The sequence below is a fragment of the Motacilla alba genome, chromosome 2 (assembly GCF_015832195.1).
Source record: "Motacilla alba alba isolate MOTALB_02 chromosome 2, Motacilla_alba_V1.0_pri, whole genome shotgun sequence".
Classification (NCBI taxonomy): Eukaryota; Metazoa; Chordata; class Aves; order Passeriformes; family Motacillidae; genus Motacilla; species Motacilla alba.
Genome location: NC_052017.1, coordinates 67,482,241 through 67,499,844, shown reverse-complemented (window position 1 = coordinate 67,499,844; position 17,604 = coordinate 67,482,241). Strand labels below are relative to the sequence as shown.

At 37.0% G+C, this 17,604-nt stretch overlaps 1 protein-coding gene across 3 annotated transcripts in view; it reads left to right on the top strand.

The window, feature by feature from the left end:
* CDYL (chromodomain Y like) overlaps positions 1 to 14,844 on the top strand; it is a 105,262-nt gene extending 90,418 nt beyond the window's left edge. For all 3 annotated transcript variants that reach the window (XM_038126750.1, XM_038126752.1, XM_038126751.1), the window contains 5 exons: positions 3,683 to 3,939; positions 4,541 to 4,713; positions 7,670 to 7,880; positions 11,754 to 11,897; positions 12,928 to 14,844. In XM_038126750.1, the coding sequence (XP_037982678.1) occupies positions 3,683 to 3,939; positions 4,541 to 4,713; positions 7,670 to 7,880; positions 11,754 to 11,897; positions 12,928 to 13,086 (944 nt within the window). In that variant the 3' untranslated portion in view covers positions 13,087 to 14,844. The remainder of the gene's footprint in view (positions 1 to 3,682; positions 3,940 to 4,540; positions 4,714 to 7,669; positions 7,881 to 11,753; positions 11,898 to 12,927) is intronic.
* Positions 14,845 to 17,604: the final 2,760 nt, after the last annotated feature.

Sequence of the window (17,604 nt, the reverse complement as noted above, 5' to 3'; positions counted from 1 at the left end):
AAGATGAATTTAAATACATGGGATTTGGTGCAGCCTATGATTCTGGACATGCAAATTTAGTAATTGCTAAGTTTCTTGTGGCTGGAGTTAAAGAAAATACTCAAGACAGTATTGTTCACACCTCTCATGTTCTTGTGCTTGTTCCTTAGGCATCTATGCTAAGCTTTCAGAGACAGCATACTCTGTGAGTCAAGCCTTGAATTAAGAGCACCAACACATATGTACTCAAAAAGAAGTGTGCAAAAGAAACTTGGCTGGTTTTAGACCATCTCTTTGGATGTATCCCCAGTATTGTTGCAGGGAGGGGAGTATTTGTATTCAAGGTTTGATATGTAAGCTAAACTGAACTTCTCAGTAGCAGTGAAGCATGAATATCTTAGAGAGGTGCTTGGGGTTTTAATTTTGGATTGTTGTTAAGTGAGCATAACTTGTGTTTTTAATAAAAACACCTTTGTTCTGCCCCTTTCCCAAAACTGGTATTTTGTGTCTGTCTTCCTTTGGATAAGACCAGCTCCTTTCATATCTGTTGGTCATAGCTTCAGGTTTTTTCCCTCCAAGTGCAGTTGCATGAAATTGCTGACTGTTACCAAGTTTTGGTCAACAGCTGCAGAACAAAGTACTCGTCTTAACTTCCTTTTGCACCTGTATAGTGAAGCTTTGGCTTTGTCCAGTAGTACTACTGTCTTCAGCTCTGAGATCACATTGTTAACAATCTGCAGGTGGAAAGGTTTTTATATAACTATAAGCTCTTTGTTTACACCTTAAACAGTTCTTCATTAGTTGACAATATCTAGGGTAAACTGCCTTTTTTTCCAAGTTCTTACTTATTTTTGGAAGCTCAGTTTGAAAGGAGGGGGGGCGTGGTGTTTTATCTTTGTTATGCTATCTCTGTTAATGTCTTAAAATGCAGAACTACTTTTGGCTTGTTACAAAACTCTGTTTTAAAATACTAAAATACATTTTGTATTATCCTGAAGACAAGTCACCTTAATGTAAAGTTTTCATGTAAGGAAATTTCTAGCAATACAATTAACTCTCAACTGAACTTCTTTATTTTCATCCCTGTTTGCTGTACCACGTGTTCAAGTCTGAGCAGCAAAGCCACTTTTACCTGTGTACTTACAAAATGAAATACTGCTTTATGTCTCTGAGTTGTCCCTTTGCTTCCAAGGACCAAATGCCAAGCGAAAGAGCCCCCTGTACTGTCAGGTATACAGGGTGCCAAACTTCCATCAGTAATGACAAACATTAACAAACATGTTTTAAACCTTTCTGTGCCATATTCTGATCTGTACTGGCTGGCTGAGTCTCCCTGTGCAGAATTATGGTTTATAAAGCTGACAGATTTTTTTTATTCCAGTCCTAGTATCCTGGAAGTGTGTTTACATGATTGGAAAGAGGAGACTTCTTCCTCTTCCAGAATTGCAGCTGTCCCTTGTTTGTGGTTTGAAACTCCCAACTATTGATGAGTGGAGACAGGGTTTATATAAAAAATAAGGAGATCTCTTGCCAGTTCAATAAGCATGAAAATTGGCCTGTGGTGTTTACATCTTGATCTTTCTTGCCAGAAGGTTTGTCTCCCAAAGTATAGAATCAGTGTCTCTTGCATCTCAAAAGTAATTTACTGGTATTTGAGTATATCTGTAAGAATGCGTTGTGGGGAAAATACAGGCTCAAGGGTCTTGCACAAGTTTACTGACTCCTTGTTTTGGCTTAGTCTAGTCTGTGCTGCTCTCCCAATTCTCCATGTTTTTCACTGTGGCTAGGACAAAAGGACAATTTCGTCTTGTGTTCCTAATGAAGTATGGGGCAACATTGGTGTTCCTGCAAATTCCCTGTCAAGAGAATTCTTTTAAAGGAATGTAATTGCCATAATATGGTTTCAAAAAAAGTCAAAAGTCTTCCTCATCAAATTCATATTTAGTATAGACCAAATTTTTATTTATTCTGCTGAAATGAAATTGAAAGGAATTTTATAAGCCATGGAAAATTTGGGAATAAATGTGAAATTTTTATGTCATTACAAAATACTAATCTTCCATTTCATTCATTTCTGTCTCTAAAACTGATCTCAAACTGAATCCAGTTTCTTACTCTTCACTTCAAACAACTAAAAAATTCTGAATTGTCTTTATCTTCTTCACAAAAAGTGAGACGGTAAGAGGAGTAAATCACTAATACAACAAGAAAGACCTTAAAAATAGAATAAAATCTTATTATTGTATAGATCCTTAAACAGACAACTTGCCTAATTAATAATAATGTATTTATAATAAAATATTTATTTTAAAATATTTTATATTAAAACTGCATTTATATCCAGAGACAATTTCTGCAATATAAGTAGGAAAATGTATAATGTTCTAAATTTTAATTAAATTTAGTCTCTTTCCTCATTATCTCTCTCATACTTCATATGAGTCAAGGTAAGCAGCACTTGAATACAGTGGAAATACCAAGATTTTGGACATTCTAGTTACTTAAGTGAGCCTCTTTAATGTCTTCACTAGATGCACAAGTGCTTGAAATATGTTGCAGTTAAAACAAAATTTGAAATAATTTAATTTAAAAATATAACTTATTCAGGAAGATACTGACAAGTTACAATAACATTTAATTAATAATTTACTTGTACATGGTTTTACTCTACTTCTTAAGACATCATATGCATGATGTTCTGAAGTACCTATTAGTGAGATAAGGGCAGTGGCTTTCCAGTAGATTTTAGTCTGAGCTCAATTCTCAGGATAAGTATTTCAAAACTTTACTGTCTGGACTCTTGACACACTTTCCCAATATTTCTAACCCCCCTGTCCTATGCACGCGCCATTACTTTAGTATGACAAATTTGGGGGAGATTTTGCATGGAGACCTAAACATACAGAGGCATTATAGATTCAGTATGTTCTCTTATTTTCTCTAATGAATGGTAGTTATTTGGTGTTATGTTTCTAATGGGCACTGCAGAAAAACCTGTCCCTTCTGTGACATGAGGAATGGCCTGTTTAATTGCATGCCTTCAGAGTCCCTCTGTGTAAGGGATTGGGAACAAGACCAGCAAAACTTAATTGTCTATTTGCCAATTCCAGTAGCAAAAAATGTTTAACATGAGAAAAATCTCATTGTCTATGAATCCATTAAAATATCCATCACTTCATGGGTCTTGTGCTCCTCTCAAAAAAGTATAGTCTTCATTTCCATTTTTCTTTAAAAACTATTATGCTTTTTATGATCTTGTCAATCAAATTCTTTATTCGGTTTATTCTAAGTGTCTTTTTCTTTATAATAATTTCTGATTGAAACAAAAAGCTTTTGTTTTCTCTTAGCAATGTTGACACTGTTAAATGACATAAAAATGTTGGAAAAGGAGAAAGCAGACCATTAACCTACTGAAGTGCATTGGTATTAGGTTAAATACATATTTCTCCTCTTCTAAAAATGAGTGTATGACAATTGGTCTGTTTGACTTATTCTAATTGTATATTCTCAAAATGGTAAAATTATTACCTTGAATCCCTTTGTCATTTCAATTTTGCTCTGTTCACAGTGTTTCTTTCAACAACTTCCAGGAGACTGAGTTTACTGTGTGTTCTTAATAGGAGTTGCATGTTTTCATGCTAATAGGGATTTTGAGATGGGTGAGCTAATCAAATGTAATTGTACTTGTTTAAACTCTTTCCAGGTACACCCACCTTTATGGAAGCATTAGCAGCCAATGGTACAACCAACATCCAGACATCTGTAGCAGGAGTGACAGCCAGCAAACGAAGGTTTATTGATGACAGGAGAGATCAACCCTTTGATAAAAGGCTACGTTTCAGCGTGAGACAAACAGAGAGCGCCTACCGGTACAGAGACATTGTTGTCAGGAAACAAGATGGATTCACACATATTTTGCTATCAACAAAATCGTCTGAAAATAATTCATTAAATCCAGAGGTCAGAACAATTCTGGTTTTGGGAGGGGAGGGAAAGGGAATTTGAAGTCCTTGCCTCGTTTCTGCTTGTTATTCAGGCACAAATGTACACAAAACACGATACAGGTTCTTACTTGCAAGATGCTATATGTACAGTTGACTCCATGCGTAACTCACTTGCATTTAAAAACTCTATTACCTGACCATGTTGATGTGTCCTGTCTTTCATGAGATGTGCAGTGATTTACAAAGTGCAACTTGAAAAAACCTTTAGCCTCAATTAAGGTTCTTTTTTTTCTATACTGGTTGCATATGCCATCTGCTGTCCAAATTACAGAAATGCTGAATGAGTGCTTTAGTTACAGATAACACCTAATAGATCTTTCCTTAATGATTTAATTATCTTTGTTTAATTACATTTTTGAAATGCAAAGCTTCTAATACATTAACTTACCTTTTTTTGGATAATGAAGAAAGTTAACTTTTCTAATAAAATGGTTGAGTGGATCCTAAGGAAAAATAAAAGATGTTGAAAGGTCTCATAGGGGGAGGAAGGGAAGAGAACAACATGCTACTTTGTAATGATGGATTAAAATGATTCTTACTAAATTTTTATTTTTCAGGTAATGAAGGAAGTCCAAAGTGCACTGAACACAGCAGCTGCAGATGACAGTAAACTTGTGCTGTTCAGTGCAGTTGGTAGCATTTTCTGCTGTGGTCTTGATTTTATTTATTTTATACGACGTTTAACGGATGATAGAAAAAAGGAAAGCACTAAGATGGCAGAAGCTATTAGGTATGTATGACTATCTTCAGTCATCTGATAGGCATTGCTCATTATTGCTCAAGCCTGGCTTGTTCTGTCTTTATTTCAGAAGCCTCTTATTCAAAAAGATCTCAGACATTCACCTGTTACATTATAGCGTGCAGCTCTTCTTTATGCTTCCTGTTCTTTTCTATTTGGGTTGTCATTTCATGCATTTTTAATTTTAAATTTTAACTGTGAGAACTGAGAGTATTATAATACTCCTCCAGTTGAAACCAATATTAAAATACTTCAATAGCCATAGAGTTTCCAAAAAACAAATTTAAAACACCAAAATTCAAGACGTGTTGAATGAGTAAATTGATATAGTACGTTCAGAGAAGTGGGATGGTGGATATTTTAAAGGAGTAGATTAATACTGGTGGTCATCATCCCAATGCTAGGTACCAAATCTAACATTTAAATAAATTGATCTGAACTATTACCAAGTAGAAGAAAATATATGGAAAAAAGTGTGGATCTTGGAGACGCATTTTAGCAATACAAACAAGTACATTTGAACACTGGTTTTGAGATCCTGGTCTCTTGCATTCTTCCAGAGTATCTATATTCTTTCAGAGCCCTTCTTCTGTTGTTGTTATCAATGGTCATGTTTTTAAAAAAAGGCCATGGACATGTAAAGCCTGTTTCATTGGAGGCACAGTTGGTTTGAAAAGATTATTATAGTTATTTTTATCAAAGGAAATTCTTCAGTCATTTCATGTAAAAGTTGCTTATGTGGTGACTTCAGATATGGCCAGAAGCTCTTAGCACTGAGCTTCTACCACTGTTTTAATTTGGGTCCTTCCAGAAACCTGTTTTTTCACCTAATATTAATTGTTAATAAAATGGGCAGAGGTGACTTAAAAGACTTACTTAAAAGACAAACACACCCTCCCTTTCAAATAAGGTATTTTTCATGTATATTCTAGAGATGGTCCTCTCTGGGATATTCAGTCATGATTCAAATTATCTTAAGTGTCTGGATGGGATGTTTGTATGATGACTTGCATGAGATGGTTCCAGGTTTAGATTTGGGGTTTTTTTGCATTTAGCTATTTCAGTTCACTAGAATGAGTTAAGAAGGAGTGTGATAACCTTTAGTGCTGAATGCAGTGTAGTAAAATTGTTCTGTTTTGCAGAAATACAAAAATATGTAACACAGATAGGGAGAAACACAGGTAATTTTGAAGTTACGTATTCATACACACATGACTATTTATTCCTAAGAAGCTTTTGGAGGCATTACTGTTTGAGAACAAAGAATCCATATTTTGTGGGTACTGGAATGAATTGTCATTTTTTGTTGTCAGCGAGGATGAGAATATGCATATGTCACCTAATAGCATAGTACCCAGACCATTATTACCAACCAAAAGAAGGAAGATGAGATGGGGAAGTTTACAGGTGTTTGATATGGGATAATAGAGCTCTACTATTAATGTTCATAGTTTTAAAAAGCAGATTTATTTGTTAAGAAGAGCTCCTCAAGAAAGACCAATAATGCTTTGGCCATCTTCATTTATACCTTATTACTGTCACTTAAAAACACAGGTAAATACCTTATGCCAATGCCATACATGAATACAGTGAAGACCAAGCAGGGCTGTGCCACAGCTGTGGCACCCAGAGGTGTGGAAAGCCTGCAGCCTTATCTGAGAGCTGTGGTACACATGGATGTACCAAAGTGCTGTATCAGCTGATGCTTGTAGAGGGGTGGTAAATCTGCACCTGCCCAGCTACTGTGATGGGTTGGGCTGGGAGCAGTGGTAGGCTTTTACAGAATCAGAAAATGGTTGAGGTTGGAAGGGACATTTGCTGGTCATCTTGTTCAACCTGCTCAAGCAAGGTCACCTAGAGCGGGTTGGCCAGGACCATTTCTTGTGGTTTTTTTAAATCTCCCAAGACTGTGAGTCCATGACCTTGGCTGTCTGTTTGGTCACCCTCACAGTAAGAAAGTGTTTCCTGCTGTTGAGAGGGAACCTAACATGTTTCAGTTTGTTCCCACTGCCTCAACGGGCACCACTGAAAAGAATCTGGGTCCTCTTTGCATCCCCTTTCAGGTACTTTTACACTTTGATGGCATGCCCTGAGCCTTCTCTTCTCCAGCCTGAACAGGCCCAGCTCACTGAGGCCCTGGATCACCTCGATGCCCCTTTGCTAGACCATCTGGAGTCTCCCTTTCACTGAGAAGACCATAATAACACTGAGGCTGAGCAGAGGAGCAGGATCAACTCCTGCACACTCCAGACAACATTCCTCCTAAAGCAGTGCAGGGTAGCACTGGCACACTACTGGCTCAAGTTCAACTTGGTATCCACTGGAAACTCTAGTTCAATTTTTGCCAAGCTGCTTTCCAGCTTGTCTTCCAGCATACATTGATGCCTGGGGTTGCTCCTCCCCAGGCACAATGCTTTGCAGTTCCCTTGTTGAGCTTTAGGAGGTTTCTGTCAGCTCATTTCTCCAGCCTGTCGAGGTCCCTCTGGATGGCAGCACAATCCTCTGGTTATCAGCTTGGTTTTGTATCCTGAGGATATGCTCTTCCCCATCAACCAAATCATCAGTGAAGCTGTTGAACAGTGCTGGAGCCATCACTGACCCCATGGGGTGCAACACTTAAATCTCTGGCCTGTGCCAGGAGTCCCCACCCTCTGGGCCAGCCATTCCGACATTTTCCAGTCCACCTCACCGTCTGCTCATCCAGCTCATACATCAGCAGCGTGAAACTCTTACGAGAGACAGTGCTGAAATCCTCACTCTGAACTCTGTGTAGACAATATCCACCTCTCTCCCCTCATCCACCAAATAACCACCTCATTGTGGAAAGTTGTCAGGTTGGGTTTGAAAGTGATGTTACTGTGAAGTTGAATTATTATGGAGTTTTTAAGGACTGGTATATTTTACACTCTCATATATGTAGTGAGCGCATGTTTCTGTTTCTCTTCAGGAATTTTGTGAATACTTTTATTCAGTTTAAGAAGCCTATCATTGTAGCAGTAAATGGCCCAGCCATTGGACTTGGAGCATCTATATTGCCTCTGTGTGACGTGGTCTGGGCCAACGAGAAGGCCTGGTTTCAGACACCATACACTACTTTTGGACAAAGTCCAGATGGATGTTCATCCCTTACATTCCCTCGGATTATGGGCCTGGCTTCTGTAAGTAGCTTGCAGGGTAGGGGCTGACAGCTTCACAATTCAGTTGGGATAATTTATCCAGTGTGATTTCAAGACTTTTTGCCTTCCTGTGTTGTCTTTTTCTTAATTTTTTTCTTTCTCTCATGAAAACCTTTCATGAGAAGCCACCCTTTATAGCTTTTCTGCTCCATGCTCTTACAACTTACTCTTTACCTGCACAAAACTGAAAGCAGGCACAGGATTTAATCCCACCTTTGACCCTGATGGTGTCAGAAGGGTCATGTCCTGTGTACCAAGACACACCTTCCTTGCTGCTGCCTTGTGGGGACCAGCCACCGGTGTCTTGCATTCAGCACAGCACCAGTGTGGCTCCCGGTGTCACTGCACAGCAGAGCATTGTGACACCAGCCAGGAGCAGTCTTATGCCACTATGCAAAATAACTATTTCAGCTTCCGTGCACTCCTAACAAAAAGCTATTTAAGAATCTCCTACCTATGTTATTTTCATGTTGCTTAGTGTTTTTTCATGCTGTGTTTTTTGAAAACTTAGACCTATGTCATATTCCAATTTGGACAGTATGAAACAAGTGCTTGTGGCTACACCTGTTTTCCAAGATCACTGTTTGTTATAAAAGCCATTTTTCCCTGTAGGTATTTACTGATTTAAAAATATATATATTAAAACACCAGTTCTGAAAGATCTAATAGCTAATTGTGTCATATTTGGATTTAGTTATTAGAAGAGAACAGAAAAGGTAACTGAAATAGTTTAACAGTTATAAGAGTATCTTTAATATCTTAGGATGTTTCAAATTACTGATTGTTCCTTTCCCTTTTTATTTGGCCATCCATCCATTCATCCATCCATTCCATACATCCTCGTCCTTTAAAGACTTGTGGTTGTTACTTTTCATTTCTTTAGAAGTTGTACAAAAAACACAAGCTCTTCCCTAGTGCACTCTTTCATGTGTGTTTGTGAATGCTCTTGTTCTTAAATATAAAAATTTTAATTGAAAGCTTCCAGTGGTAACAATTCAAAATTATTAGTGCATAAAGGGAAAAAAAATCCACTGTTCTTGTGCTATCCTTGACTCTCTGCAGCAAAGCAGTGTCTCTATGGGGCAAAGCTGAACTTTACTCAGCACATTTCATGAGATGTGTTCAGAATCCATACTGCAGACTTCGATAAAGAAGCATGTTTTTTGTCTGTAAAAGAGAGAGAAGTCAGCAGGAAGAGCTTAGGAGTGAAACGCAAAACATTCAGGGGGAAAAAGGATTTTTTTTTTTCCCAAACATTTTCAACCATGTGTTTATTCCAGAAAATGTGAAGCCCAAACCTTAGGATTCAAAACTGATACCATCTTGGAATTACCAAGAATTTTAGAAGTGTCCCTAAACTTGGCATTTGAGTTTTGAAAATAATCTGTAATAGACATGAAGGTGATGTCTGTATGGGGAGATGTTGTTATGAATCTGCCATGGAGCTCTTGCTCTGGTTGTCAGGCCCTAGATATGAAGCCCAGGAGCTGTGTGATCACACATCACACACTGGGTCTCCCTGCCAGGCAGGCCCCAGCGTGCATGGCAGGATATCTTAGCTTTTCTGTCAGTCATGAGGGAAGCACGGTTCCATAGTGCCTGGAGTCCCTGTCACAGCCAGGATCTGTGGTGGTTCAGAGGCCAGCTGCCTCCTGATCATTGTGCAAGAGAGCTGAGATGCTCCATGGCCCCTGGTGCCTGTGGCCTTGTACAAAAGAACCCTGGTGAGCCTCAGAGCCCTCACTGGAAGAGTCCAGAGGTCCAAGTGAAGTTGCTCTGTGGAAGGAGACATTTTCTACTCAGAGTAGGAAATGAAGGTTGCTAATGAGAATCTTAGTGAAATATTTTTGTCACACTTATTTCTATTGCTGTAGTATATTTCTTGAAAAGTAACCACCAAATGAGTTAATTTTTACAGCAGGTACAAGGCATGATAGATTAAATCTTGTTTAGCAGTTGGTCTCCAGCAGATGTTGTGTATAGATCAAAAGTGAAGATGCCAGAGCAAGAGATTTCCCTTCAAAACCTGTCAAGTGAGAACATCAATGGGAATGCTCATTTCTTGTGAGATTTTATGCTAATAGTGTGTTACAGCTGGCAGAAATAAGGTAACTGCACCATTCTCACTTATGGTGTTTCATGTTCAGGAGAACTCAGCAGTGGCAACTAAGTTTTAGGGAGAAAAAAAAGGCTTTCTAGAATTCATTTTTATCCTTGCAAAGATACATGTGAAGAATATGTAGACCTGACCACCTGGCTTAAGAGCTTGCCTGTTGTAACTATTAGTTAGATTGACTTCACATTTTGATCTTTCATAGAAATGTTAAGTGGTTTTTAAATTACTTTGGAAGGCTAATTTTTCCCCAGCTGTGTAGGAAAAAGGATTCCTTTTTTAGACAACCATGTGTATTTCTCTGTTTTTTATCTAGTATTTCAGGTTATTATTATTATTCACATACATTCTGGAGAATGAGAAGGAACAGTTAATGAACCCTGTATATTTGATACAGTGTTCTCAGAAGGTAGAACTATACCCTACAGATCTTGATCACAGTGTGAGAGATTTGGGGTTTTATCAACTAATACATGTGAATCACAGCTTTCCATAGTAACTGTGAGAGATGTGCTGATGGTAAATTCAAAGTAAAATATGCTAGGAAACTGGCTGGGTTTTTTCTTGCATTCCTAATGGACTGGCGGTTAGGAAGTAAACTGCCAGTAGAACCCACACTTCGTATTTCATTACAAAGGAACAAATAAGAGACTGCAGAGTTTCCAAATTGCTTCATGTGTAAAATGCAATACCAGGAACATGGTAGCACAGCAAATAAGTAATTATTTATGAAGTTAATAATTAATTATTTGAGATCCTCAACTGAAAGTTGCTGAAATAATTACCAAAAGTTCTAGTATTAGAAAACATTAAAAACCTCAGTATTTTTCCCTCAGAAGTGTTACACCTGTTAGGTTTGATTTTTAGAACAGCCTTATTTCTTATATTTCAAGAATCCAGTAATGGATTTGTCATATTTTTCAGTGGAGATAAGTCATTATGAAACAATAACACTGATTTCTTTTTTGAGATTGACTATTACTCTGACTTTTTAATTTCCACTGCCTGTTTCCATGTAAAGGTTACTGCAAACTGTATAAAAAGCTTCACTAAAGCTAGAATTAAAGTGACTGTAGGACAAAACTTTAATGGGGAAATTGGTACATAGTAAAGTGCATGATAATTACAAATCAAAACCATTTACAGAATTAGAGAGAGCATCTTGTTGCATAGAAGGTAGTACTCAATTCTGTACCTTAAACCATTTGCAAGATCTTTTAAATACTGGGGGTTTTTAATAAGACTGCTATATCAGATTCTGAAAGGATTTATCAGTTCAGTGTTGGACTCTTGAAGAAAATGTGAATGGTCATTTTCTATGAATTTCATCAGAAATTGAAATACATCATTATAAAGGACAAGCTGATGTATTCATTGCTGTTTTACAGATTTGCCAGGCATTATAACCTATTCCTGCATACACAGATAACCAAGTCAGCAATACTGTAAGAAAGCCAGAGCTAACAAACATTCACAGCCAGGAAATTACTAAAGACATTTTCACATCTAACAATTAATCATAGACATCCACATTTCAATAACTACTGACCTAGTACTGGTCAACAACATGGACCAGCCAGCTGTAGGCCAGTATTTTTTTTTTTTTAATTAAAACTTGGAAGAGCTGTAATAAAACTATTTCAAACAGTGCAGGCATTTTTCTTATTTGTTTTGAACATTTTTCCTTTGATGAGTTTTGTCTCATTACATTTCATACCAGAAGTAACTTTTTATCCCTTCAGGCCAATGAAATGTTGTTCAGTGGAAGGAAGTTGACGGCGCAGGAAGCTTGTGCCAAAGGACTCGTCTCCCAAGTGTTCTGGCCAGGAACATTCACACAGGAAGTAATGGTTCGAATTAAAGAACTTGTCACATGTAATTCAGTTGTAAGTTTCCTTTATCTTCTTGTATTTTTATGATTAGATGAATAAGAATTAATCTAAGCAGTACTGGACTGCATCTTTTTGTCCTAAAAAAAAAAGAAAAAAAAAGTCTTTTCATGAAACAAGGACTGCATTATAGTACAGCAAGGTTTTTGACAGATTTTTATGTATCTTTTTCATTTGGGGTTTTTTTAGGATTCTTTTAAAAGTTTCTATCTGATTCTTCTTAACTACAGTGTACTGTGGCATTTGATAAGGAACATAAACCAGCACTGGATTTTTATAATGTAATTTGGTGTTAACGTAGTTGCTGAAGTCCAACTTACACTACTCAACATTATAAGGAGCAGCCCTAACATCTTCACAGAAACACAGAAATCTTGAGTTAGGTTGAGTTCTAATTTAAATTACCAAGCAAATAAACACAGTCTTTGACATTGTGCTGGACTTTGTTTTATGAGTAGCATGTAGCGGTTGTGTGTGCAACTGGCAGCTGCACAAGATAGCATCAAATAGTGGTAATTTTAACTTTCTTACAAGGAAAGATGCAGTACAAATTAACTGTTTCATGTATTATAAATTTTGGATTTTAAAAGAAAATTATTTATTTTCTAAACAGAAAAAACAAATGAGATTTTTTTTTTTTCAGTGCTCAAGAAATCAAGATCTGGACACTTATTAGAGCAGTTTGGGATAAAAGTGTTATGATTAGCCTTCACTACTATGCACTTGCACTTTCCTGTAGTTACAAAACCATATTTTTTTTTCATAGTTATTTTACGATTTTCATTATTTTCACACTTTTGTGCACTGTTAAATTGTGCTGTATAAGGTAAAGTAAATTTTGTGGGATGCCAGAAAGCAGATGACTGTGAAGAACATTTCTTACAGTCGTAGTAATGAATTGATAAGCTTAAGCTGATAATCAGCTCCAGCATTTGTCTATATAAACCTGTTATGCCCATAGAAGGACATGGGGTGCTCAGCTCTCAGGCAACACTAACCCAACTCCCCTTTTTTAATTTTGGTCCAGGTACTTGAAGAATCCAAAGCTTTAGTACGTAACGTCATGAAGGTGGACTTGGAACAAGCAAATGAAAAGGAGTGTGAAGTTTTGAAGAAAATCTGGGGCTCAGCACAAGGGATGGACTCAATGTTAAAATATCTGCAGAACAGAATTGATGAATTCTGATGAGATGCCCGTGACACTGGAATTGTATTTCTTGGACATCAGGGCAAGCAAAATATGCCCATTTAAAAAACCCTTATATAAACTAACCCCTTGCTCAGCTTGGGAACAGGAGTGGACACACACCCCCCTCCCCTTTTATTGTCAAGGGGTTTAAAAGTACTGTATCTCTTAAATTTGAACAAAACTCCTTTCTCCCTGATTGTTACATGCAGATGTATACACACACAACTGTATGTGTGTGCATATATCTATATATGTCTTTTATATATATATATTTATATATATATATATAGATATAAATGTAATATGTGTGAGAGTGTGTATGTAGACACACAAACACACACACACACTAGGTAAAAAATGATAGAGTGCACTACCAAACATCTCTTTAAAAGCTCTAGTTTTTGTTATCTTTGGCTAGTACTGTATCAAATAGAGAATTAATTAAAAAGTGAATGGTGTTGCATTATCTTCTGTGTGGCAGGGAAGTCTGGAGTAATGCTTTTCTTTTTCATGAGAATACAGAATTGAAACGGGTATTAGCCAGCCCTTGCTTTCTCTGCCCAATGAGTCAGCTTAGAGAAAAGGTATTGTCTCAGAAGAAGGTTGAAATACCTCAAGTAATGGAACATTCTGAAACTTTGGGGTAGATAAAACCCTATTATGCTTAAATCACACGTATCCCCAAAAAGAGAGTGTGCTCAGGATTAATGCTAAGGAAACACTCTGTTATTTTTTGGGGGGAGGTATGGAGGAGTGGGAGGAAGGGGCAGGAGTATGTCTGATTCTTACCCAGATGGCATGAAGAAACCACTGTCTCTTAGGGAAAGGGAATGAGGGAGAGCCAGAGGGAAGTGGAAGGGGGAAGGGAGAAGGAAGAAGGAAGAAAAAAAAACCAACACAAAAAAGCTTGTTTTGCAGTATTAGTGAATCACTGAATATCTTATGTATGAATATCCTAAGTTATAAGTTAGTTTTAGTGGGTTTTTAAAAAGCCTCTCTGGGTTGTTTTTTTGTTTGTTTGGGGGTTTTTGTTTGTTTATTTTGGTTTTTTAATAACTACATAAGTGCTCCTGTTGCTGGGTGAAAATACTACTTTATATACAGTTTGGGTTTTGTTTTTGGTTCTTTTTTTCCTATTTGCTGGTTTAATTGATGTATTACACCAAAAATGCATTTTATGTTCATAAATTTTAGGTTCACTTAGAATATATTATTTAATAAGTTAAAATTCTTTTGGCACACTATTAAGTAAAAAAAAAAAAACTCTTAAAAAAAAAAACTACCTTATATTAGATGTTTAATGTTCTTTGTCTATGCTTTTTTATTATTTGAAATATACACTATATGCAGTATGGTGTAAAAGAGTGCCCTGTGTACATAGACCTATTTTGCATTCCTTTCAGGAGTGGTTACTGATTCCTGACTGCAGATATCTATTATTACTTGGGTATCTGTGCTTGCAATCTTATTGAATGTATTATGAAGAATGAAAATGAAATCAAACCTTATTTTTGTACAGTTTTGAACTTTTTACTTGGAACTGACCCACCTCCCCTTCCCAGTGGAGAGCTGTACAGTGTGTAAATCTGCCTTTACCTTGAATTGGTACAGTATTTTTGCATCTGTGGGACCTACTTCTTTGTTCTAGTAGTTTGAACTATATATAAACTGTACAATCTGTAAAGTTTTTATAGAATAAATATTCAGCTGTGAAAACTGGTTAAATAAAACTAATATTTCTTAACACATTTTAAATGTGGTTCTCTGACAGAGTTGTCTTTTTCAAAGACACTTACGTTCTAGTTTTGAAGTTGCTGAAACAAATCTTGTAACTTAGAGGCTTTAATATTTGTTTTATTTTGTTTAAAAAGTTTTTTCCTTCAAATTAAAACTTGAATATTAATTTATTGATGTAAATTTTATATATGTTTTCTCTAACAGGAGGTGTATGGGGAAAGAAGACATAGGGAGTCATTCTGGTTTTAATTATTTTGTTAAAGTTCAAACTAATGTTCAGTAAATGTTTTTTTGCAATCTTTTAAAAAAGACTGTTTTCCTTACAATAGTGGGGGTTAAGTTAGAATTCCTTGGTTGAATTTGATTTTAGTTAAAAGGAGAATAAAAGATACCTTTACCTACGAGTTCTGTAATGTCAAACCTTTTGGAGTTCAATTCTAATTTGTACACAGATTGCTTTTCTAGCACCTCTAAGGCCATAGTGTTCATATATATATATGTATCAGCTGGGGCATTATTTATGCTTTCTTTAAACATAGAGGAACTGTTACAGTGAAGACATTTAGAATTAAACCAGTTGAAGGTACAGGTAGTTCACCTGAAAAAAATACTTCTACATAATTCATTTTTTTCTGTTGCTATCAGTCAGGCTGTTATGCTGCCTATAGTTTGCATGATAAAACGGGAATAATTTATTGACTGTTTTAAATTACTGACTGGAAAAAGTGATTCAGGCCACTTCCTAAGCACTGTCAGTAGCTAACTTGACACTATTAACAAATTATTTACACTGGACTACAGCAATAATGTTTCTTCAGGAAAATACTGTCCCATTCTTTTCAGTATGGGTCAGTAAGTGTCTTTTGATGGGTGTGAAGGTTACAGTCAAGTCTAGTTCAGTCTCTGCAAAGCCATAATAGAATGACGACAGGAACATTATAAACCTCTAATAACAAGCAAGAAAACCTGAGAGATCATTAAAACTGACTTAAGACATTTTTTTTAAAGAGTGTTTTTAAGGCTTTTCTTCACAGAAGAGACAGGTCTTTGTTGAGCCTGATTCATTGCTGATGCTTGTACTGTTTTACATAAATTTGCAGTACTGCATCGATTACCTAACCTGAAGCATCAGATTTAGGCTTTGATGACTGAATCCAGCCATAGTCACAAATGTTCTCCCAGACATATGTAAACTCTGCAGCCAGCATTTCTTCTAAAGCTCCAGATTTGGGGTCACAGCCTCCCACAAATAGTGGTACTTCAAAATGGGTCTTCTGTGTTAATTCTAGTGTGAATGTGGAGGATTTTGGAGCAGCACAAATTGTTAAACCTACGTGTAATGCAAGAACTTAGAAACACTATCTTTCTAAATGATTGCTGAGACAACTTCCATAGGGCTTTTTTTTTTTTTTTCAAACAGAGAGTTTCCTGGTTTTCCTCCTTCAGGCATGAAGGCAAATCTCCTCTTTGGGTGCCAGTGTCTAGTCAAGGGCTAGCAGAAGTAGGAATAATGGTATTGGAATATAAAATTCAGCTAGTTTTAGAGCCTTGCTCATTCCTGACCCCTGTGTCTCCTGTCACAACTATCCATTACCCTGATTGTAATCACTACTACACGATTTGCTTAATGAGTTATGGAACACAGAGACAATGTGTGAGGCAACTGGCTGTGTTTGTGCTGAAATTTGAAAGTAGCACAGGAGCCTTGATAATGCAGTGTAGGAGTTTAAGTTCTCTTTCTGAAATAGGCAACAACCCAGGCACTACCCAAACTGATGAGCATTGGCCACTGGATTGCACTAACCACTTTCCCCACAGAAGTTCTATCACATTCAAATTTATTTTTGGAAGTAAATAAGAGAACTTTTCTCCTGATGAACAAATAGTAGCAGAGACCCATAGGCTGAAGGTACTTGGAGCTGTTTGAAAGCCACCTCTGTGCACTTAATCCCACCTTCTGCTGATGCATTCATTACTTCAAGCAAAAATCAGAGCAAGATCTTAACCTTGTAAGCTAACCTACATTTTGGGGAAATCTGCAGATCTAAACCTGCCTGTAGATGTTTTCTGTGTTCACACTCCCTAATTTGCATTAATCTGGGATTTGAAACAGTTCCTCTGAGCATGTCCTCTGCTGGATTGACAACATTCCTAAGAGACACAAACCTGTAATTCAGAAGCTGCACCATTATAGTTATGGAAAAAAAATTGTTCAGGGGAATTAAATTACCTGTTTAGGTGGGATACTTGGAAAGAATAGAAAAAAACCACACAATACTGAGCTATAAATTGCTTAAATTTACCCAAACAGTGGATAAAATTACTTCAACCAGTTAGGGAATGAGGCAGCAAACAAAACATTTCTGCCAAATGGACAGGTAAAACTTACTTCAATAAATGGAGCCAACGTTCTACCTTGATTTATTGCTGGAAGTTAAGGCACTTTCACACATCTGGGACATGCCAAGTGTGCTTCTGAGACTATGAAGAGGGTAGGAGGGAGGAAATGCATCAACTCATGAATGCCGCATGATTTTCCATCCTAAGGAACTGCCACTAGCTGTGAACACAAACTGTTACAGAGCTTGCAGCAGAGTTGGAGTTGGCAACCTTCAGTCATGGAGCTCAGGTCTACTGGAGGTGGGACACTGGTGGGTTTGCCTTTCCAAGGAAAGAAGTATCTGGAAGGAAAGCATCTGTATAGTACACCATGGTCCTGCCTTGTACTGCCCCTCAAATTTTCTAGAAAATACTTTGCTCACAGCCCTCTGCTTTTTC